The 15,995-nt window shown below is 33.3% G+C and overlaps 1 protein-coding gene across 1 annotated transcript in view; it reads right to left on the bottom strand.

The window, feature by feature from the left end:
* The window catches only part of Atp13a3 (ATPase 13A3), a 76,174-nt gene that overhangs the window by 16,924 nt on the left and 43,255 nt on the right, over positions 1-15,995 (bottom strand). The window contains exons 16-29 of the mRNA XM_046457881.2: positions 14,675-14,791; positions 14,117-14,134; positions 13,872-14,025; positions 13,657-13,777; positions 10,834-10,958; positions 8,985-9,160; positions 8,550-8,672; positions 8,393-8,472; positions 7,531-7,573; positions 7,331-7,440; positions 6,947-7,043; positions 5,916-5,988; positions 4,000-4,177; positions 2,060-2,247 (exon numbers count right to left, since the gene is read on the bottom strand). Of these exons, the coding sequence (XP_046313837.2) occupies positions 2,060-2,247; positions 4,000-4,177; positions 5,916-5,988; positions 6,947-7,043; positions 7,331-7,440; positions 7,531-7,573; positions 8,393-8,472; positions 8,550-8,672; positions 8,985-9,160; positions 10,834-10,958; positions 13,657-13,777; positions 13,872-14,025; positions 14,117-14,134; positions 14,675-14,791 (1,603 nt within the window). The remainder of the gene's footprint in view (positions 1-2,059; positions 2,248-3,999; positions 4,178-5,915; positions 5,989-6,946; positions 7,044-7,330; positions 7,441-7,530; positions 7,574-8,392; positions 8,473-8,549; positions 8,673-8,984; positions 9,161-10,833; positions 10,959-13,656; positions 13,778-13,871; positions 14,026-14,116; positions 14,135-14,674; positions 14,792-15,995) is intronic.

Genomic DNA, 15,995 nt, shown 5'->3' with positions numbered 1-15,995 from the left:
AAACATACTACAAAATGTAACTGCATAAGCTAAAATTGAAAACAAATTTCAACTACAAGCTGAAATTAAGTTTTATCTAAAATGAAACTGAAACAGAAAAGGATTAAGAGCTTAGGAAAGAATGCCCTAAACACCTAAGATGGAGATTAATTTTTAAAAAAAATTTCAAAATAAATGTAATGTATTATAATAACTAGATATAACAAGAACCAACATATCCTAGCAAAGAATTGTTACAATGAACTCCAATAACAATGCACTTCAATGACAAAGAGGCTAGAGGTGAAAATTAACAAAAATATACAGTACACTGTACAGTTCCATTTGTAACTTCCAGACACCATTTTTTATACTAGGATGTAGTTATCCTTATTCATTGTCAGAAGTGCACAGCTTCCTATAGTAAGGACAATGGTTTTGTGATTATATTTCCTAAAATTGAATTTTTAATACTCTTCAAAATTAGTCCAGTGGTCAATAATAAAGTATTATCTATGCAATTTGAAATTATACAGGAGTACAAAACTCCTTTGAACTTTTCCAAATCACATAAAAGACACATTTTAAAAATAGGCAACTTGGGACTGGAGGTATGGCTCTGCAGCTCAGTGGTTGAGTACCCAAAGCCCTGGGTTGCACTGTAAAGGGTGGGGAGTGCCACAGGAGTGGGGCCAGGGAGATGGGGAGAGGGAGAGGAAGGGAGGGGAAAAATGACTAATATTCACCTCTAGCTCTTTTCCCAATAACAGATGTATGGATAGAGTACAATTATTTAGATTCCTACAATTAATATTCCTGATAGGGCCACCTTACTTATAATGTAGTCTGAGTATCAGTTTTCTTCATATTAAAGGGAAAAAAGGCATTGTTGTTTTGTAGATGTTTACAGCTGCCTTTGAACATGCTTAATATTTCCTTGAAATTTAAAAATATTGAACTAAAAATAAGATTATGTATATCAGCTTTGATTTTAAGATCATCTTAAAATAACAAATTATCTTTAGTTATAAAGTCCTATTAGAAATAGTGATAAGTCTTTCTTTGATATGGCTTTTATATGACTCAGTAACATAGTTACTAGTAATATACGTAACAAATACAATAATATAATAATATAGTTACTTGTTAAATAAGAAACATCAGTTCCAAAAAGAAAAGTCACCCTTAAAAACAAATTTCAATCTTACCCTTCCAAAATAAACTTGCCCTACAAACCACACAGGGTGGAAGATAAATAAATAAATAAACTAATTAATTAAATAAAATAATATAATATAATATAATATATGTGAAAATGCTTTGTCAACTCTAACTGAAGAGATTCTGATAGTTATTATTCCCATGACATGCGAAAATCTATGAGCTGGCATTTTTGCCAAGCAGAACACTGATGTCTCTCCACAACTAGAGCAAAAAATAAATAAATAAAGCATATTATTCACTCTGACATACTGCAAAAGTCTAAATGTTGTTCCATACATTAATAATATGTTCTCAATTTTTAAAGACTTCAATTACATAATCAGTGATTTTGTCCATTAATACTAACTTTGATCATTTAAAATTGTATGGGCTATTGCCACAGGCAGATATGTCCAAACAGGCACAAACCTTCATTGTAATGACCCCTTCTGCAGCAGCATGTAAAGGTGACAGAAATGAAGAATTCTAGAGGTGAACACTGGCCATACCAGTGTCAAAGAAAATAAAAAGTTAGTTGGTGCTTAGCAGACTACCCAGAAGGAAGTATAACACCCACTGTCTCCCTTGAGGACATCTGATCCTCCTTGCAATCCTAACTCCCTCTGTAATGGGTTGCCAAAATAAAAGAGCGAAAGGTAACAGAATATGAATACCAGAAATATTTAATATTGGTGGATTCAATTTTAAATTTAGGGTGGCAACTCTCATGAAAGTAAAACAAGACAGTAAGCATTTAAATCATTAAGTTATTTCCATCTGTGATCTATTTTAACTTTGGGGAAGACAATAAAAACTCTTCACCAGTATTTTTAAAGGAGAGGCGCAGGGTAGAAATCACAATAAAAGTCAAACTTACAATTCTTGTAGCAAGGTTGCCTGAAAGGTTTTCCTTTTGAAAAGGCAATTGCTACTATGAGGTACTGAAAACTGGAGATAAAAAACACCGTGGTATTTTCATAATTTTGTATATTGTGTGAATCAGGTTCAGTTTCATTATACATGTGTGAAGAATTCCAATGTGGGTTTCTTGTTGTATTACAAGCACTAGAACACACACACACAAAAAATCTGTGTTAGTAAACACAACACCCATTTCCCACAAAGAAATAAATTTTACCCTAGATGCCTCGAATCATTACTATAACAAATAGAAATAAGGTTCTGTTAATAGCAAAAGGTGCAACTATATCAATGTAAGATACACAACAGGTAGGACAATAATGAGGAATTTAATGAGGGTTTTCTCAGTAGCCAGACATTACAATGAGTTAAAATTTTGATATCAAATTTGAAAAAATGTTCAATCAACAACAAGGACTTGACTTTAGTTCTGCCCTTTTTTTGTGGGGGTGAGGTACCAGGGATTGAACTCAGGGGTACCCAACCACAAAGCCACGTCCCCAGCCCTATTTTGTATTTTATTTAGAGACACAGTCTGAGTTGCTTAGCACCTCACTTTTTGCTGAGGCTGACTTTCAACTCTTGATCCTCCTGATTCCACATCTAGAGCCACTGGGATTATAGGTGTGCGCCACCGTGCCCAGTTGGTTCTGCCATTATTTAGCAATCTGGGAGTCAACAGCCTCACCTGTGGTTACTACCTGTTCTACGAGAGTTACTGTGAGGACTGAACTAAGAAGACTTTATAAGTGGCTAACAAAAACTGGGGGCCTTCAATATTCTCTACTGATAGCTCACTCTCAATTCTACTTCCAGGTGGGCAGCACTATCAGGCATGCGCGAAATAACTATCAGAAGTCTCGACCCATGATTAAAACATTACCTAAATGTACACAGGTAAGTGGTAACAAAATATTAATCAAGTTTACAAATTAATTCTGGAGAGAGTCTCAAGATGATTCAACAGTGGACAGTGTTAGTATGGACATATAAAAAAATTAAATTTTTAAATTTTTCTGATTTTTTTAATGACAATCTCCCTTATTCAAGGAAACTAAAAAATATTTACATCCAAAAATTTAATCTGATAGTTAATCATGTGTAATGAAAAAAATCATGTTTTCATAATTTGTGAAATGTAGAGTACTCCAAAAAATACATAGAAATACCTAATATCATTTTTTAAGAATGTTCTAAAATGCCATTTCCTAAAAAAGTTTATAAAAGTTAGAAGCACAAACATTCTGGTTTTAGAAGAAACACTAGAGATCAATTTCAACTTTTTCACTGTACAGATAAGAAACTCAAAAGCTAAGTAGCAAATTAAGCAACATTTTTATCTAAGATCTCAGGATTTTGCCTGAATATACTGTTATGGTTTGAATATGGCTTGTCCCCTCAAAGCTCATGCTGAAATTTAATCCCCATTATGAGATATTAGGAACTTCAAGAAGTGATTAGGACCCTATGAATAGATTAATCCACTATGTGATTAATGAATCAATGGGCTATTGAGAGTGGCCTGTTAGAAAAGTCAGTTTGGCTATGTCTCTCTTGAGCTCTTTGTATTTTATCATGTGATGTCCCTCACTGCCTAGGGATACTACTAGCAAGGACCCATCACCAGATATAGCTCCTCCAACCTGGATCAAAAACCATACCCCAAAATCTCTTTTCTTTACAACTTAGTCTGTGGTACTGTGTTATTAGCAACAAAAAGGAGACTAAGACACATCCCTACAGATAGGAGTTACTGTGACAAGAAGGCAAATATAGGCCAAATTACATGTTTGAATCAAGCCACAAGAAAACTTTTATATACATTTCTGGACTCATTTTTATATGCACACATATTGCACATATTACAAAGATTTTTACAGGAAGAAACCAACTTACTCTGAATATGGATGCCATACTTCATACCAAGGCTGCTGCTTAACCCAAAAAAACCCCAGAGATTGAAATCCAATGCAGATGATTATCTGAGATAAAACAGAGAAGAGTAGGGCCCCAGATATAAGGCCTGAAGGTGGTCTTTGTGCCACAAGTTCCTTCCAGGCAGAATTTAAACTCACTATATTGAAAAGAAAAAGAGGTTTGTATCTCAATTAGTCACAATAAAAGATATAATAAAAAACATCTGGAAATTTTTATTTTGGTACTGGTAATTGAACCAGAAGTGCTTCACCACTGAGCTACATCCCCAGCCCTTTTTTATTCTTCAGTTTGAGATAGGGTCTCCAAAAGCTGCAGAGGATGGCCTTGAACTTGTGATCCTCCTGCCTCAGCCTCCAGAGTCACTGGGATTGCAGGCATATATCACCATGCATGTTTTCATTTGGAAACCTTTGAATTTGTTTTAGCTAAATTTCTTTAATAAGAAAAATTTCCAAACACCAAGCCAGATATTATACATATTTAAATAATCTCTCAAAGTAAACAATCTAAGTTTTGCAAAAATGCTTGAGGAGCAGTTTTTATATTTCTACTGAAATTCAGAAAAAAACACTAGTTTCAAAAAAAAACTAAAAGTACAAAAATTATAAAATTAATCACCACCTTTATATAACTAAGAAAGAGTTCATTATTTTCTGAATACTCAATTGCAAAACTACAACTACTCTGGAGAAAAATTAACAAAGATGCGGTGACAAGTGCCTGTAATCCCAGCAACTCTGCAGGCTGAGGGAATAGGATAGGCAAAATTTAGTCTAACTTGGTAGTTCTCAAAGGTGATTTTACACCTCCAGTGAAGATCTGGTAATGCCTGGAGATATTCTGGTTGGCATACTTGGAAAGGGTTACTAGCAGGTAGTGGAGAGAGGAACAAAGATTATATTATACATCCTACAGTGCACAGAAAGCTCCCCATAATGAGCTATCTGCTTAAAATATCAATAAGAACAGGGTCTCACTATGGTCCAAGTCAAACATTTCTTCTATTAGCATTTTCCTTAAACAAGAGCTTTCTCTTATCTCCCAAATATTTATTTGCTTATAGCATAAATGGAACTGTGAATTTTTATTTGATTCAATTGGCCATACTCCATTACTATAACATACTAATACCTTGTGTCTCCTTATGTGATGCATTTAAGACATAGCATCACTTCTTACATTCCCTCCAAAAATTTATAGCTTCCATCTAAAGAGCATAAATCAGACAAACCCATATTCATATATGTCAAAAAAAAAAAACAAAAAAAAAAAAACCTGAGGGACTATTCTGGAATAAAAAAACAAGATTAAAAAGATGTAATAACTAAATGAAATCTGGGGGCCTGGATTATATCTGGGTTCTAATCTAAGTGAGAAAATAAGTACAAAGGAAATTACTGGAACAAGTGACAAAACTAAATGTGGAGTTTGGACTAGGTACTGTTACTATCAATGTTAAATTTCTGATCTTTGTAACTACACCTGCTTTTGGAAAATAATCACTAAATACAACCAGAGATATGAAAAATTGTGCTCTATATGTGTAATAAGAATTGTAATGAATTGCACTGTCATATATAAAAAAAGAATAAGTAAAATAAAAAATAAACAAAAAGGAAAGAATCACTAAAACATTCAGTGGCAAAGGGGCATGCATGATGACTCAAAACTTACAAATATTTTGGAGGGAAAAATGGGAGAACAATAAAACAAATGAGACAAGATATAAACAATTAGCAATAAAAGAGCACATTTACAGGGATTCTGGGAGAGATGAACTATGTTACAGTTGCTGATGTAAATTTACCAAAGATTAATAAATCACATCAGAATTTCATAATACTTTGAAACCAGTAACAAAGCAAGATACTCACTTGTAAATACCACTACCAAAATGATTGCCAGATCAATGAAGAGAAACTGGAAGTCTCCTAGGTTACTTAAGATCTATAGAAGTAATTTTAAAACAGTTACTTTCCAAGAAGTACTTTTACAGCATTGTTCCCAAGTCATAGATTATTTTCCCCCATTATGACAACTTCAAAAGGACCTGCTTAAAAACTCAAATATATTTGCCTTGAAGTTAATCCACATTAACACATTTATAAAAATGTGATTTAAGATATTACTATAAAAGGCATCTCTTAAAATTATTTCAGTAAAAAACCTTAAAAGTTTTTTGGATTTTTTTTGTGGGTGGAGGGCTGGGGGTGCAAAAACAAAACTTTAAATTATTCAATATACTTGGAAATTAGTATCTTGAAACTTTCTTAATATGCAACACCATCTTTTATGAGACTTTCTACAAATGGTTTGAAGAGGATAGCTCACACAAATTCCTTGGGATATTAACATTCATTAGGAGAAAAATCTACACTAAAATCACTTCAATTATAAACTCTGATATCTAGACATCATTGTTTACTCTCTTTCCTGCAAACGCACAGATCTACAAACTTTTTTTGTGTGTGTGTGTGTTTGTGTGTGGCGGCAGTGGCAGGGGGTGGGGCTGGGGAGGGAGTACTGGGGATTGAACTCAGGGGCACTCAACCACTGAGTCATATCCCCAGTCCTATTTTGTATTTTATTTAGAGACAGGGTCTCACTGAGTTGCTTAGCACCTCACTGCTGCTGAGGCTAGCTTTGAACTCTAGATCTTTCTGTCTCAGCATCCCAACCTGCTGGAGTTAACAGGCATGTGCCACTGTGCCTGGCCTCTGCAAACTATTGCTAAAACATCTTTCCTTACTCTGGCCTTTCCTGTGAACATATAATGAACTGTAAAAATATGCCATGGAATTACATTTTGAAGAGTGAAACAAAGCTGTCCAATCTGCATTAATAGCTAATATCTTAAAGTGTCTTAACATAAAGCCCCAACTCTGTGCACACTGTTAGTACTCACAGAATACAGAAGAGTAACACTGAAGTACTGTATGATGCTGTACAATGCCATAAATTTAAACACACAGAAGGAAGTCATTAAAGCAGCACGGCCTTCCCTGTGAAGAGAAACGTCAGCATGTGAATAAGTGCATTTTAAGCTCCTCCTCCAAAACACAAGTGTATCTTGACAGATGAACAACATTTGACCGTTACAACAAAGCACCTGTCTACCAAAAAACCTAATCAAAAGGAGAATTGGAACAAATGAGTAGTAGCAATCTATTAACTAATAAATTACACATCATATGTGCTACTATTTTTAAAAAATTGGCATTACTTTTAATCATAATCTGCCCTTTTTAATCAGTAGTACAAAATAAAAAAAAAATTCAGTTTTTATTACCTTATAAGGTTTGGCACACAGGAAATACTAGGAGTTTTAGAGGTAAACGGAGATGCCACCGAAGCCTCAAGCTCTGATAAGGAAATGCCTCCATGTGCCCTCTTCAAAGCCTAATGGTTTTAAGAAAACTGGTAAGTTTTATGAATGTAATTTAGGCTACAGCAAGAACTACAAAAGTAAGTCAGAAAATCTATACTTACACCACAATCATTTGCACCATCACCACACATCCCAACAAAGTAACTAAGAAAGAAAATAATTTTATAATTTTAATTTCTTAAAATAGAGTGTTTAACTTAATAAGATTTCTCTAATACAGAATTATGAAAAGCTAACAGAAGATGAGATTTCTGGGATGAAACTACTGAATCTTTTCATTACAGTGAACATGGGCACAATGCTTTGCCAGTAGAATTGGCCTGAAAGTGAAAGGACCTGGGATACAGATTTGTTTGTCATAAAATGGGCTAATATCTCAATTTGCTCATCTTTAGAGCAAAATACTTGTGCCCATATATTCTTTAACAAACTTATTATTAAGGCTACCATTTTTCCTTAAAAAATTAAAACAATTGTTCCCTAAAATTAAAAAGATAGAGCACCTGAATGAATGAATGAACTCTACCTAGATATTACCCAGAGAGGAAGGGTAGATACTATACTTTTAGTGAAACAAATGAGCATGAGTCTTCCTTTAAAAGAGGCACGTAAAGTTCTTACCACCTGTATTACAGGTGACATTTATTTATTTGCATGTAAGTACATACACATACAAAGGTTGAATATACCTTATCTGAAATGCTTGGGATAAGAAGTGTTTCAGATTTCAAGGTTTTTCAGATTTTGACATATCTGCTTAGATTATTTTAACAGTTGAGCATCCCTCATCTGAAAACACAAAATCTGAGATGTTCCAAATTTTACTGAACCCTCAAAAAGCATTTCAGTTTTGAAGTTTTGGATTCAAAATGCTCAACCTGTTATGTAATAAACATTATTGAAAAAAAAAATCCACAAGTACCATTTTAAAAATTCCAAAACATAAAATCCACCAATACTTACTCTACATTTTGCAATGCTTCTACCAATTGTGTCTTCTGATCAGGTGCCATACGTGCAAACACAGTGCCATGCAACATCAACTGGAAAAAATTAAAATTTATTAAAAATATTGTTCACATATAATCATGAACATGTCCATAAACTCCTTATCACTTACCTTAGGAACAAGGTCTTGAAAATGCTCCAATATCACTGAAAATGATTTTCCATTCATTGCAAAATGATAACGAGTCAATTGAAGATCTTCTAAGCTATCATGAACCAACTTAATTGGGATAGCCTGTATATGAAACATGCAGAACAATACTTAGACAGCCAAACCAAAAAACATAATCTTATCTTAAATGTATTTCCTCCAAAACTAAATTATTCCATATATTTCATATAAGACACTAAGACTTTAACATTTACTCAAAGAAAAGAAAAATGGGATTCCTCAGTCCTAATGAATCTTTGGGGAGTTAGTTGAGGTTTCTGTTTTTATTTAGATTTTGTTTGTTGTTGTTGTTCTGTTTTGTTTTAATACACCATTTTTCTTTTTTTCCAGACTAAATTCAAATAAGCAAGCTTCAAAAGAGAATTTTGACATTACCTCAGAGTCAATTGCTGATGAATTACCGCACTGTGTTAGTGAGTCCGCATAATGCCAATTTATCTTGGCAACTTTCCCATCCTTTGGAGGTAATGCTTCAGCAATAATAACTTTATCTTGAGGTAGAATCATTCCACAGTCTCTGGCCACAGAGACAGCAGTCAACATGTTGTCACCTATTTTTCGAAATATTTTCAATGTATTAAGATTAAAATTACAACATGAATGTGTATCAAACAAGTATTTTCTGAGAATCAAATCGAGTCGCTATGACTGGGCTGGGAAGAATGAGGATTACATCCTTGATCCTTGGGAGTCTTTTATTTATTTATTTTTAATTTTGACACAGGTCTGGCTAAATTGCTGAGGGACTCATTAATTTTCTGAGGCTGGCCTTTAATTTGCAATCCTTCTGTTTTAGCCTCTAGAGTCCTTGGGATTATAGACATGTGCCACTGTGCCCAGCTATCCTTGGAAGTTTTAAAATAAGCAAATCAATAGGCACACTTATTAAGGAAGCCTCAAATGATGCAAAGTACATATATGCTAAAATCTTGCTCACAACTTCTAAATACAAATACAATCTTTTCCAGACACTATTTGTGTCCCATAACAAACAACACAACGCAAAATATACAGCAGATGCACAATAAACACTGAAATATCCTAGGAGAAAGAATACTAGTGTGGTATCACAGAAAAAGATTAGATAGAAAATCAAGATTACACAAAACAAAAAGTTAAGACAGGTAATAGGAATAGATGTAATAAGAAGTAAAAAAGAACTTCTCAGTCATGAGAAGGAAAGAACTGAAGAGAAGCAAGGACAGGAGAAGTAGGCAAAGGTTTGGGGATCCCACTGCTACCAGAACTGAAGAGTTAAATATCTTTCTCCATCTCCTATAGACTACTTCCTAGAGTATCTTCCTGTGGCCCTTGAGAAATAGTCACATTCTGTCATGGCGAAGGAGAAGGAGACACAGATGTAAAGTGCCTTGAAGGAGACATTATAATTAAGAATTTTCAGAACACTGATAGATTTAGTTATCTTAAGCCATGCAGTAAGAAGTATGCTATTAGATCTTGGGAGTTAAAGACATAAAAATGTCCTCAGGTTTTTTCTCAAAAAGTCTTACTGATCACACAAATGCCAAAAAGTAAGGTAATTTAAACCTGATTATTTACTATGAAAAGTGCTGGCACAATTTCACACAGCTAAAGAATAGAAATTATGTAACATTTTCAACAGTATAAAAACACCAAAGAAAATCAAATATTGTGTCAAAAAAGCAAAATGAACCTCGAAAGTCATTATGAATTCAAGTAAGGATAATATTTTATATATGTGCACACACACCTATGTATATAAATCTAATTCTAACAAGTATCTATTAATAATTTTCTATATACCTGGCAGGTCTGAAAATTGTAAAGGAGCTCAAAATAGATAAAACGTGCTCTTAATTCAATAATTTTATATTCTAGAGAAAGTAACTAATTAACAAACTAATTTACAAGTAACTAATATACAGCAAGGTATGTTAAGTGCTATACAAATATATGATTTAAAGAAATAATAAAAAGGAAAGTTCGAAATTTTATAGTGTTCATTATTTTATCATACTTTTTTTAATCATACTTTTTATAAACAGAATTTGCAAGACCTCAAGAAGAGTACTCCAAGATTATCTTAAACCTTGGAAAGATATTCAGAGCTGAAGCAGGACAATGTAGGATGGAGCCACTACATAATATACTTTAATAACTAACTTATCATTCCTCAGTATTACATAACTTGGACTTTATAGCCACATTCAATTTTCTTCTGTGTTCTTTTACAAAGTCTAACCTGTGACCATGACAGTGCGAATGTTGGCTTTATGCAAATCTTCAAGTACTGCAGGGGTTTCTTGCTTTAATTTGTTCTGCATTATAATTAATCCCATAAAATCCATGTTGTTTTCAATGGCATCTCTGCAGGAAAAAAAAGTGTTAACACATAATGGTTTAGTCAAGAGAACAATGTTGTTCTCTTTATGTTAATAAAACATTTTGAAATCTATAAATTATAAAGTAAAACATTTTATATGCTGAATAAATCATGTGTGCATCTAAGTTCAATATTTCAAAAAAATTTAAACCTGGAAAACAATTTCCAAGAACTATACTTTTGAAATATTGAAATAAAATTCCACACTTTGAAACATGAAAAACAAGGAACATTTGGAAATCTATATCTTTGTGAAATAATATCTATTCTAGCACTAGGAATACTAGTCTAGGAATGTTCATTTTATATCCTATCCAAATATAAGCATAAATATATTCTTTACTGTCCTTCATACAATATAACCTAATTTAAATGTCAAGAGAAAAGGGAAAAAAACTGTACCACAAGCACATTTGCTATTATTTTCATTATTATGTCTCAATACTATAAAATTTCTAAGAAATAGAATTCTTAATCCTAGAAAATTTAAGAACCATTAGAAGTACAACAATGAGATCTATTCAAGATCCAGAGATGAGCCTTTGAGAATACAGATAATCAATATAGTTATCAAGATGCTAGTCTTCGTATAGCTGAATGCACCAGCACTATGCTAGTCACCACTATGCCAATCACTGGGAGGTGAAAGACAAAAAGGCATAAATGATCACTACTTTTAAGATACTTAGTGAGGGAAATGACATGTAACTAGAGAAATATGCAAAAATAATGTGTACTTCAGCGTTATAATGAAGATGAAGTCTGTTCAATGACAGTCACATTCTCAAGAAATTTCATGCTACCAAAATCATACCATAGAAATGTTTTTCAATAGGGAAAGAGGACTTTCCCTATTTATCAAGTTAGCAACTAGAATTTTAGACTTGCAATTAGCTAAGTAATTTGTCTACATAAAAATTCAATAGTAAAGGAGCTGAGTATACACTTATGCAACCTAAATGTCTTTGAAATATATAATCTATATCAATAAATAGTAAAGATATTAAAGAACAGATAGAAAACAAAGTGAAAGACACTCTGTAGTAAAGGAAGGAGAAAAAGCTTTGAAGCCTGATATTGTCTTAAGTATGAAGTTGTACAAATGTGAAACTATTGGGTCAACAGTACCAGGTTTCCTATAAGGTTCTATTTCCTGGCTTCTATTTCCTAACTCACCTGTGAATAATACAAGTTAAGGAAATCATGTCCTCTAATAAACTGTAGTGTTCAAGATATAAAAGATTAAGCTATAAGAGAAAGGCTTATTTCTGTAAGGCAGAATGCAAAAACAGAGGTCTTGGTGACTAAAGGACGAAGAATAAAGGAAATAGAAAGAGACAGTTGATAGGGAGGGATAGAACATTCTGGGCAAAAGAAACAACCTATTGACAGGCTTGGAAGGCTCTGTGAAACATGAAAGGCTAGAGAACTACAGCTAATTCACCAATTAATCTTTAAGAGGAAAACAGCAAAAGGTGAAATAATAAAGAGAAAAAAGAGACAAATGTGCCCTTTGCAGGAATTAGGAGGTATTATTATACATCTGTGGGTCCTGCCCATGCATGTGCATCAGATCACTAGGTAGAAGTTGTTTTGTTTAAAAACACATGCTTAGAATACCCCCAAATACATGGAATTACCAGGAAAACCAACATATGCTTAGAATATCCTCAAATATACAGATTACCAGGACAACCAATGGACATTTCTTTCTGTTTGCAAAATATTAGGCACATCATAAGGTTCCTAAACAAAAACTCTATCTTCAAGTGGTAAGTCTTAACCAGTTATAATAAAAGTAACAATTCTTTTTTGGGGGGCGGGTATTGAACATTGAACCCAGGGGTGCTTACCCACTGAGCCACATTCCCAGCCCTTTTTATTTATTGAGACAGAGTCACTAAGTTGCTTAGGGCCTCCCTAAGTTGCTGGGGCTGGCTTTGAACTTGTAATCCTCCTGCCTCAGCCTCCTAAGTCACTAGGATTAGAGGCATGTGACACTGCTCATGGGCAAAAAGTAGCAATTCTTGAATGTGAAACCCATATTTATATATAGAAAGAAATGTGATGTTGGTAAAGCCATTTGACCAGAGGCAGAGATAAATGGAGTGGAGGAACGGTATTGGGTACTGTGACTCATGACATTTTTTACCAAATTAGTGTTTAGATCCAAACACTAGGCAAAACAAGATTATCTGGGAAGAAGAAACTTCTGTAGAATTGCTCAATGTTTCAAGAACATGCCTGACACACAGTAAACACTTGATACTTAACAAATTTAAAGTAGTTTCAATCATTTTTAAGGAAAAGCATACAATGTTATAATAGTATAGGCAAAAAGTCAATATAAAATAAAAAGAAAATTAGAGGCTGGGATTGTGGCTCAGCATTAGAGCACCTGGCTAGCATGTATGAGGTACTGGGTTCGATCCTCAGCACCACATAAAAATACAGAAAGAAAAAAAAGAAAGTTTATTAAAAATAAATAAATAAATAAATAATTTGAAAAATAAAAGGAAACTAGATATCGGAAAAAAATGTACTTTTACCTCAGTTGTCTAAAACCATATTGCATTATAAATGGACATGTGCTATATATACTTGCATACATTCAATAAAGATGTGTATTTACTGACATATAAACATATATGATGCATTACTGAGAAAATTGTAGGACCTTACCTACTAATATTCTGTACTTTATGCCATGTCAGTTTTGACTCCAATTTTCGATGTGCGAGAGCAATCACACGGAAGCCTTGTTTAGTATAATCTTCTAAAACTTCCTCAAAATCAATAGGAACTTTTAAAAGAAAAAGTAAATTTCACTGTTAACACTACTAATACAAGCTTACAGAAATACCAGAATTTTATCCAAATCCTAGTTATTTCCTTACCGGTTTCTGGTTTACAAAGACTGGCAATGACCTCAGGGGCTCCTTTCATGTACGCATCCATTTTCTTATCCCCTAGCACCCTTGCAACCACACTCATACGTTGCAAAGCAGAAGAAAATGGGAACTGGCGAACAATTCCTATCTCATAAATAGCCTATATAATTTCAAAAGATGCACAAGCATTTATTATTCTTTAACAATAAAAACAAATGCATTTAGGTAACAAATAAATGTTCTTCACTTACTGGAAGTTCAAACAGCTCCTAAAACCAAAAGAAAAGAGTACAGATTAAGCCAATCAATGTAGTCAAGTTAGAAAAAACTTTAAGCATCCACAGACATTGGGAGAGTATCAAGGATCCCTCATTATTTGAAAGTCAAGACTTGATATTCCTTCTCTACCATTATGTTCTTGAAAATTTTCAAATATTCTAGAATCCTAGAAATATTAAAACATTAAAAGCTACAAGGGAAAATTTTAAAAAATCACTTAAATATTCTTTTCATGAAATTCTAGGTATACAGATGTAATTTTAAAGGATTAATGATCATGTATGTAAGTCATAAGACACTAAAAGCTGCTCACTATACAGGAAAGAAAAGTAATGGCATGAGAATTAAATCTCAACATTTTATAAAGAATGCACATAGCACACCAAAGGTATAGTTTGATAAATCAACTAAAACATAGATGTCTGCATAGGAGAAAGACATCTGACTCCCTCTTCTAGCAATATTTCAAAATGACAATTAAACGTTAAGGATGCATCAACAGTACTATCCAGCATTAAGCAATTTCGCACCATTTCTTGGTTTCCTGCAGGTATAGATTCAGGAAGCAGCTGTTTAGGAGGACGAACCACAGTGGGCATAATTCGATTATGAAGTGCTGTTTCTTCTTCAGTTGCTTCTTCCAGAATCTGGAAGGAAAATATTCACTGTATCACTTCATAAAATTCAGTTCATTGAATTCATTTTTAAATGGAATATAATGGCCATTTTCAGTCAATAAAAAAATAAACAACCCTGCTATCTCACATAAGTAAAACAAAATACAAAGGGAAATAGTTAGATACCTAGCAACACATGATATAAGGGAGACACGAGGTTTGAAGTTGAGAAAAGAAATGAGACAAACATCTCTCATTTTGCTCCTACAACCCTCTGGGTTTAGATAATAGCTCTGTGAAAACAGAGTTCTTGCGGCTCCTAAGGACTCCTTTCCTCCAACAGGAGAAGATTCCACAGTATATGGAGCTCACAGATATAGTTAATAGAACAGGTAGAGAACAGACTAAGGCACCAAAATATGAGTTTAGAGTTTTAGTATGAACATTTCTTGTTAGGCTAGTACTACCTTAATCCCTTGAAATTTACTTTAAAAACATTTTCCTTGGTTAAAAAAAAAAAAAATTTCAAATGGGGGTATATAGTTCAATGGTAGAATATGTGCTACTATGCTCAAGGCCCTGGATTTGATCCCCAACATCAAATAAATAAATTAACTCAAACAAAACCCTATATTAAACTTGTTTTCAAGAGAAACAACACACTAATTTGACTATAACTGAAGTGATTTATCAGTGAAAAAATGAGGATAATTGTGACCAATTAACCAATCTTATATAATTCTATATATTTCTCTCTACATGTTAAAGTCTCTGGAATTGGGATGTAACTTTTATGACATTAATTACAAGGATCATTCATGCCTAGTTATATGAAACCATTAACTGATACATAAGATCTTATCAAGTCAAGTATCAAAACATCTCAGGGTCTGCAAAAATGCTATTATGCAAATTTACTTATTCATACAATTTTTTTAAAAGATCAAACATTGAACACTAAATCTACTGAAAACCCATTTACTGGAGAAAAGCATTAAAGAACAAAAAAGATAAATCAACCCATTTTGCTTCTCTCTCTATAAATAAAGTGAGGCGCCTCTTCAGGAATTAAATTTGAAGAGTACTTACTGTGAACTTTCAATGATAGCAGACAGAGTATGTATCATCCACCTCCCTCCCTTTCAAAATGTTAACAAAATACAAAAACAACAACAACAAGAAAACAAAGAAGGGGCTAGAGCAGATTTCAAATAGTAAACAAAAGGCAAACTCA

Source organism: Marmota monax, unplaced genomic scaffold (assembly GCF_021218885.2).
Source record: "Marmota monax isolate L192 unplaced genomic scaffold, Marmota_monax_Labrador192_F-V1.1 WCK01_AAM20220418_F8-fsc00052, whole genome shotgun sequence".
NCBI classification, from domain to species: Eukaryota; Metazoa; Chordata; class Mammalia; order Rodentia; family Sciuridae; genus Marmota; species Marmota monax.
Note: the sequence above shows the minus strand (reverse complement) of the source record. Positions and strands in the feature narration are given on the sequence as shown.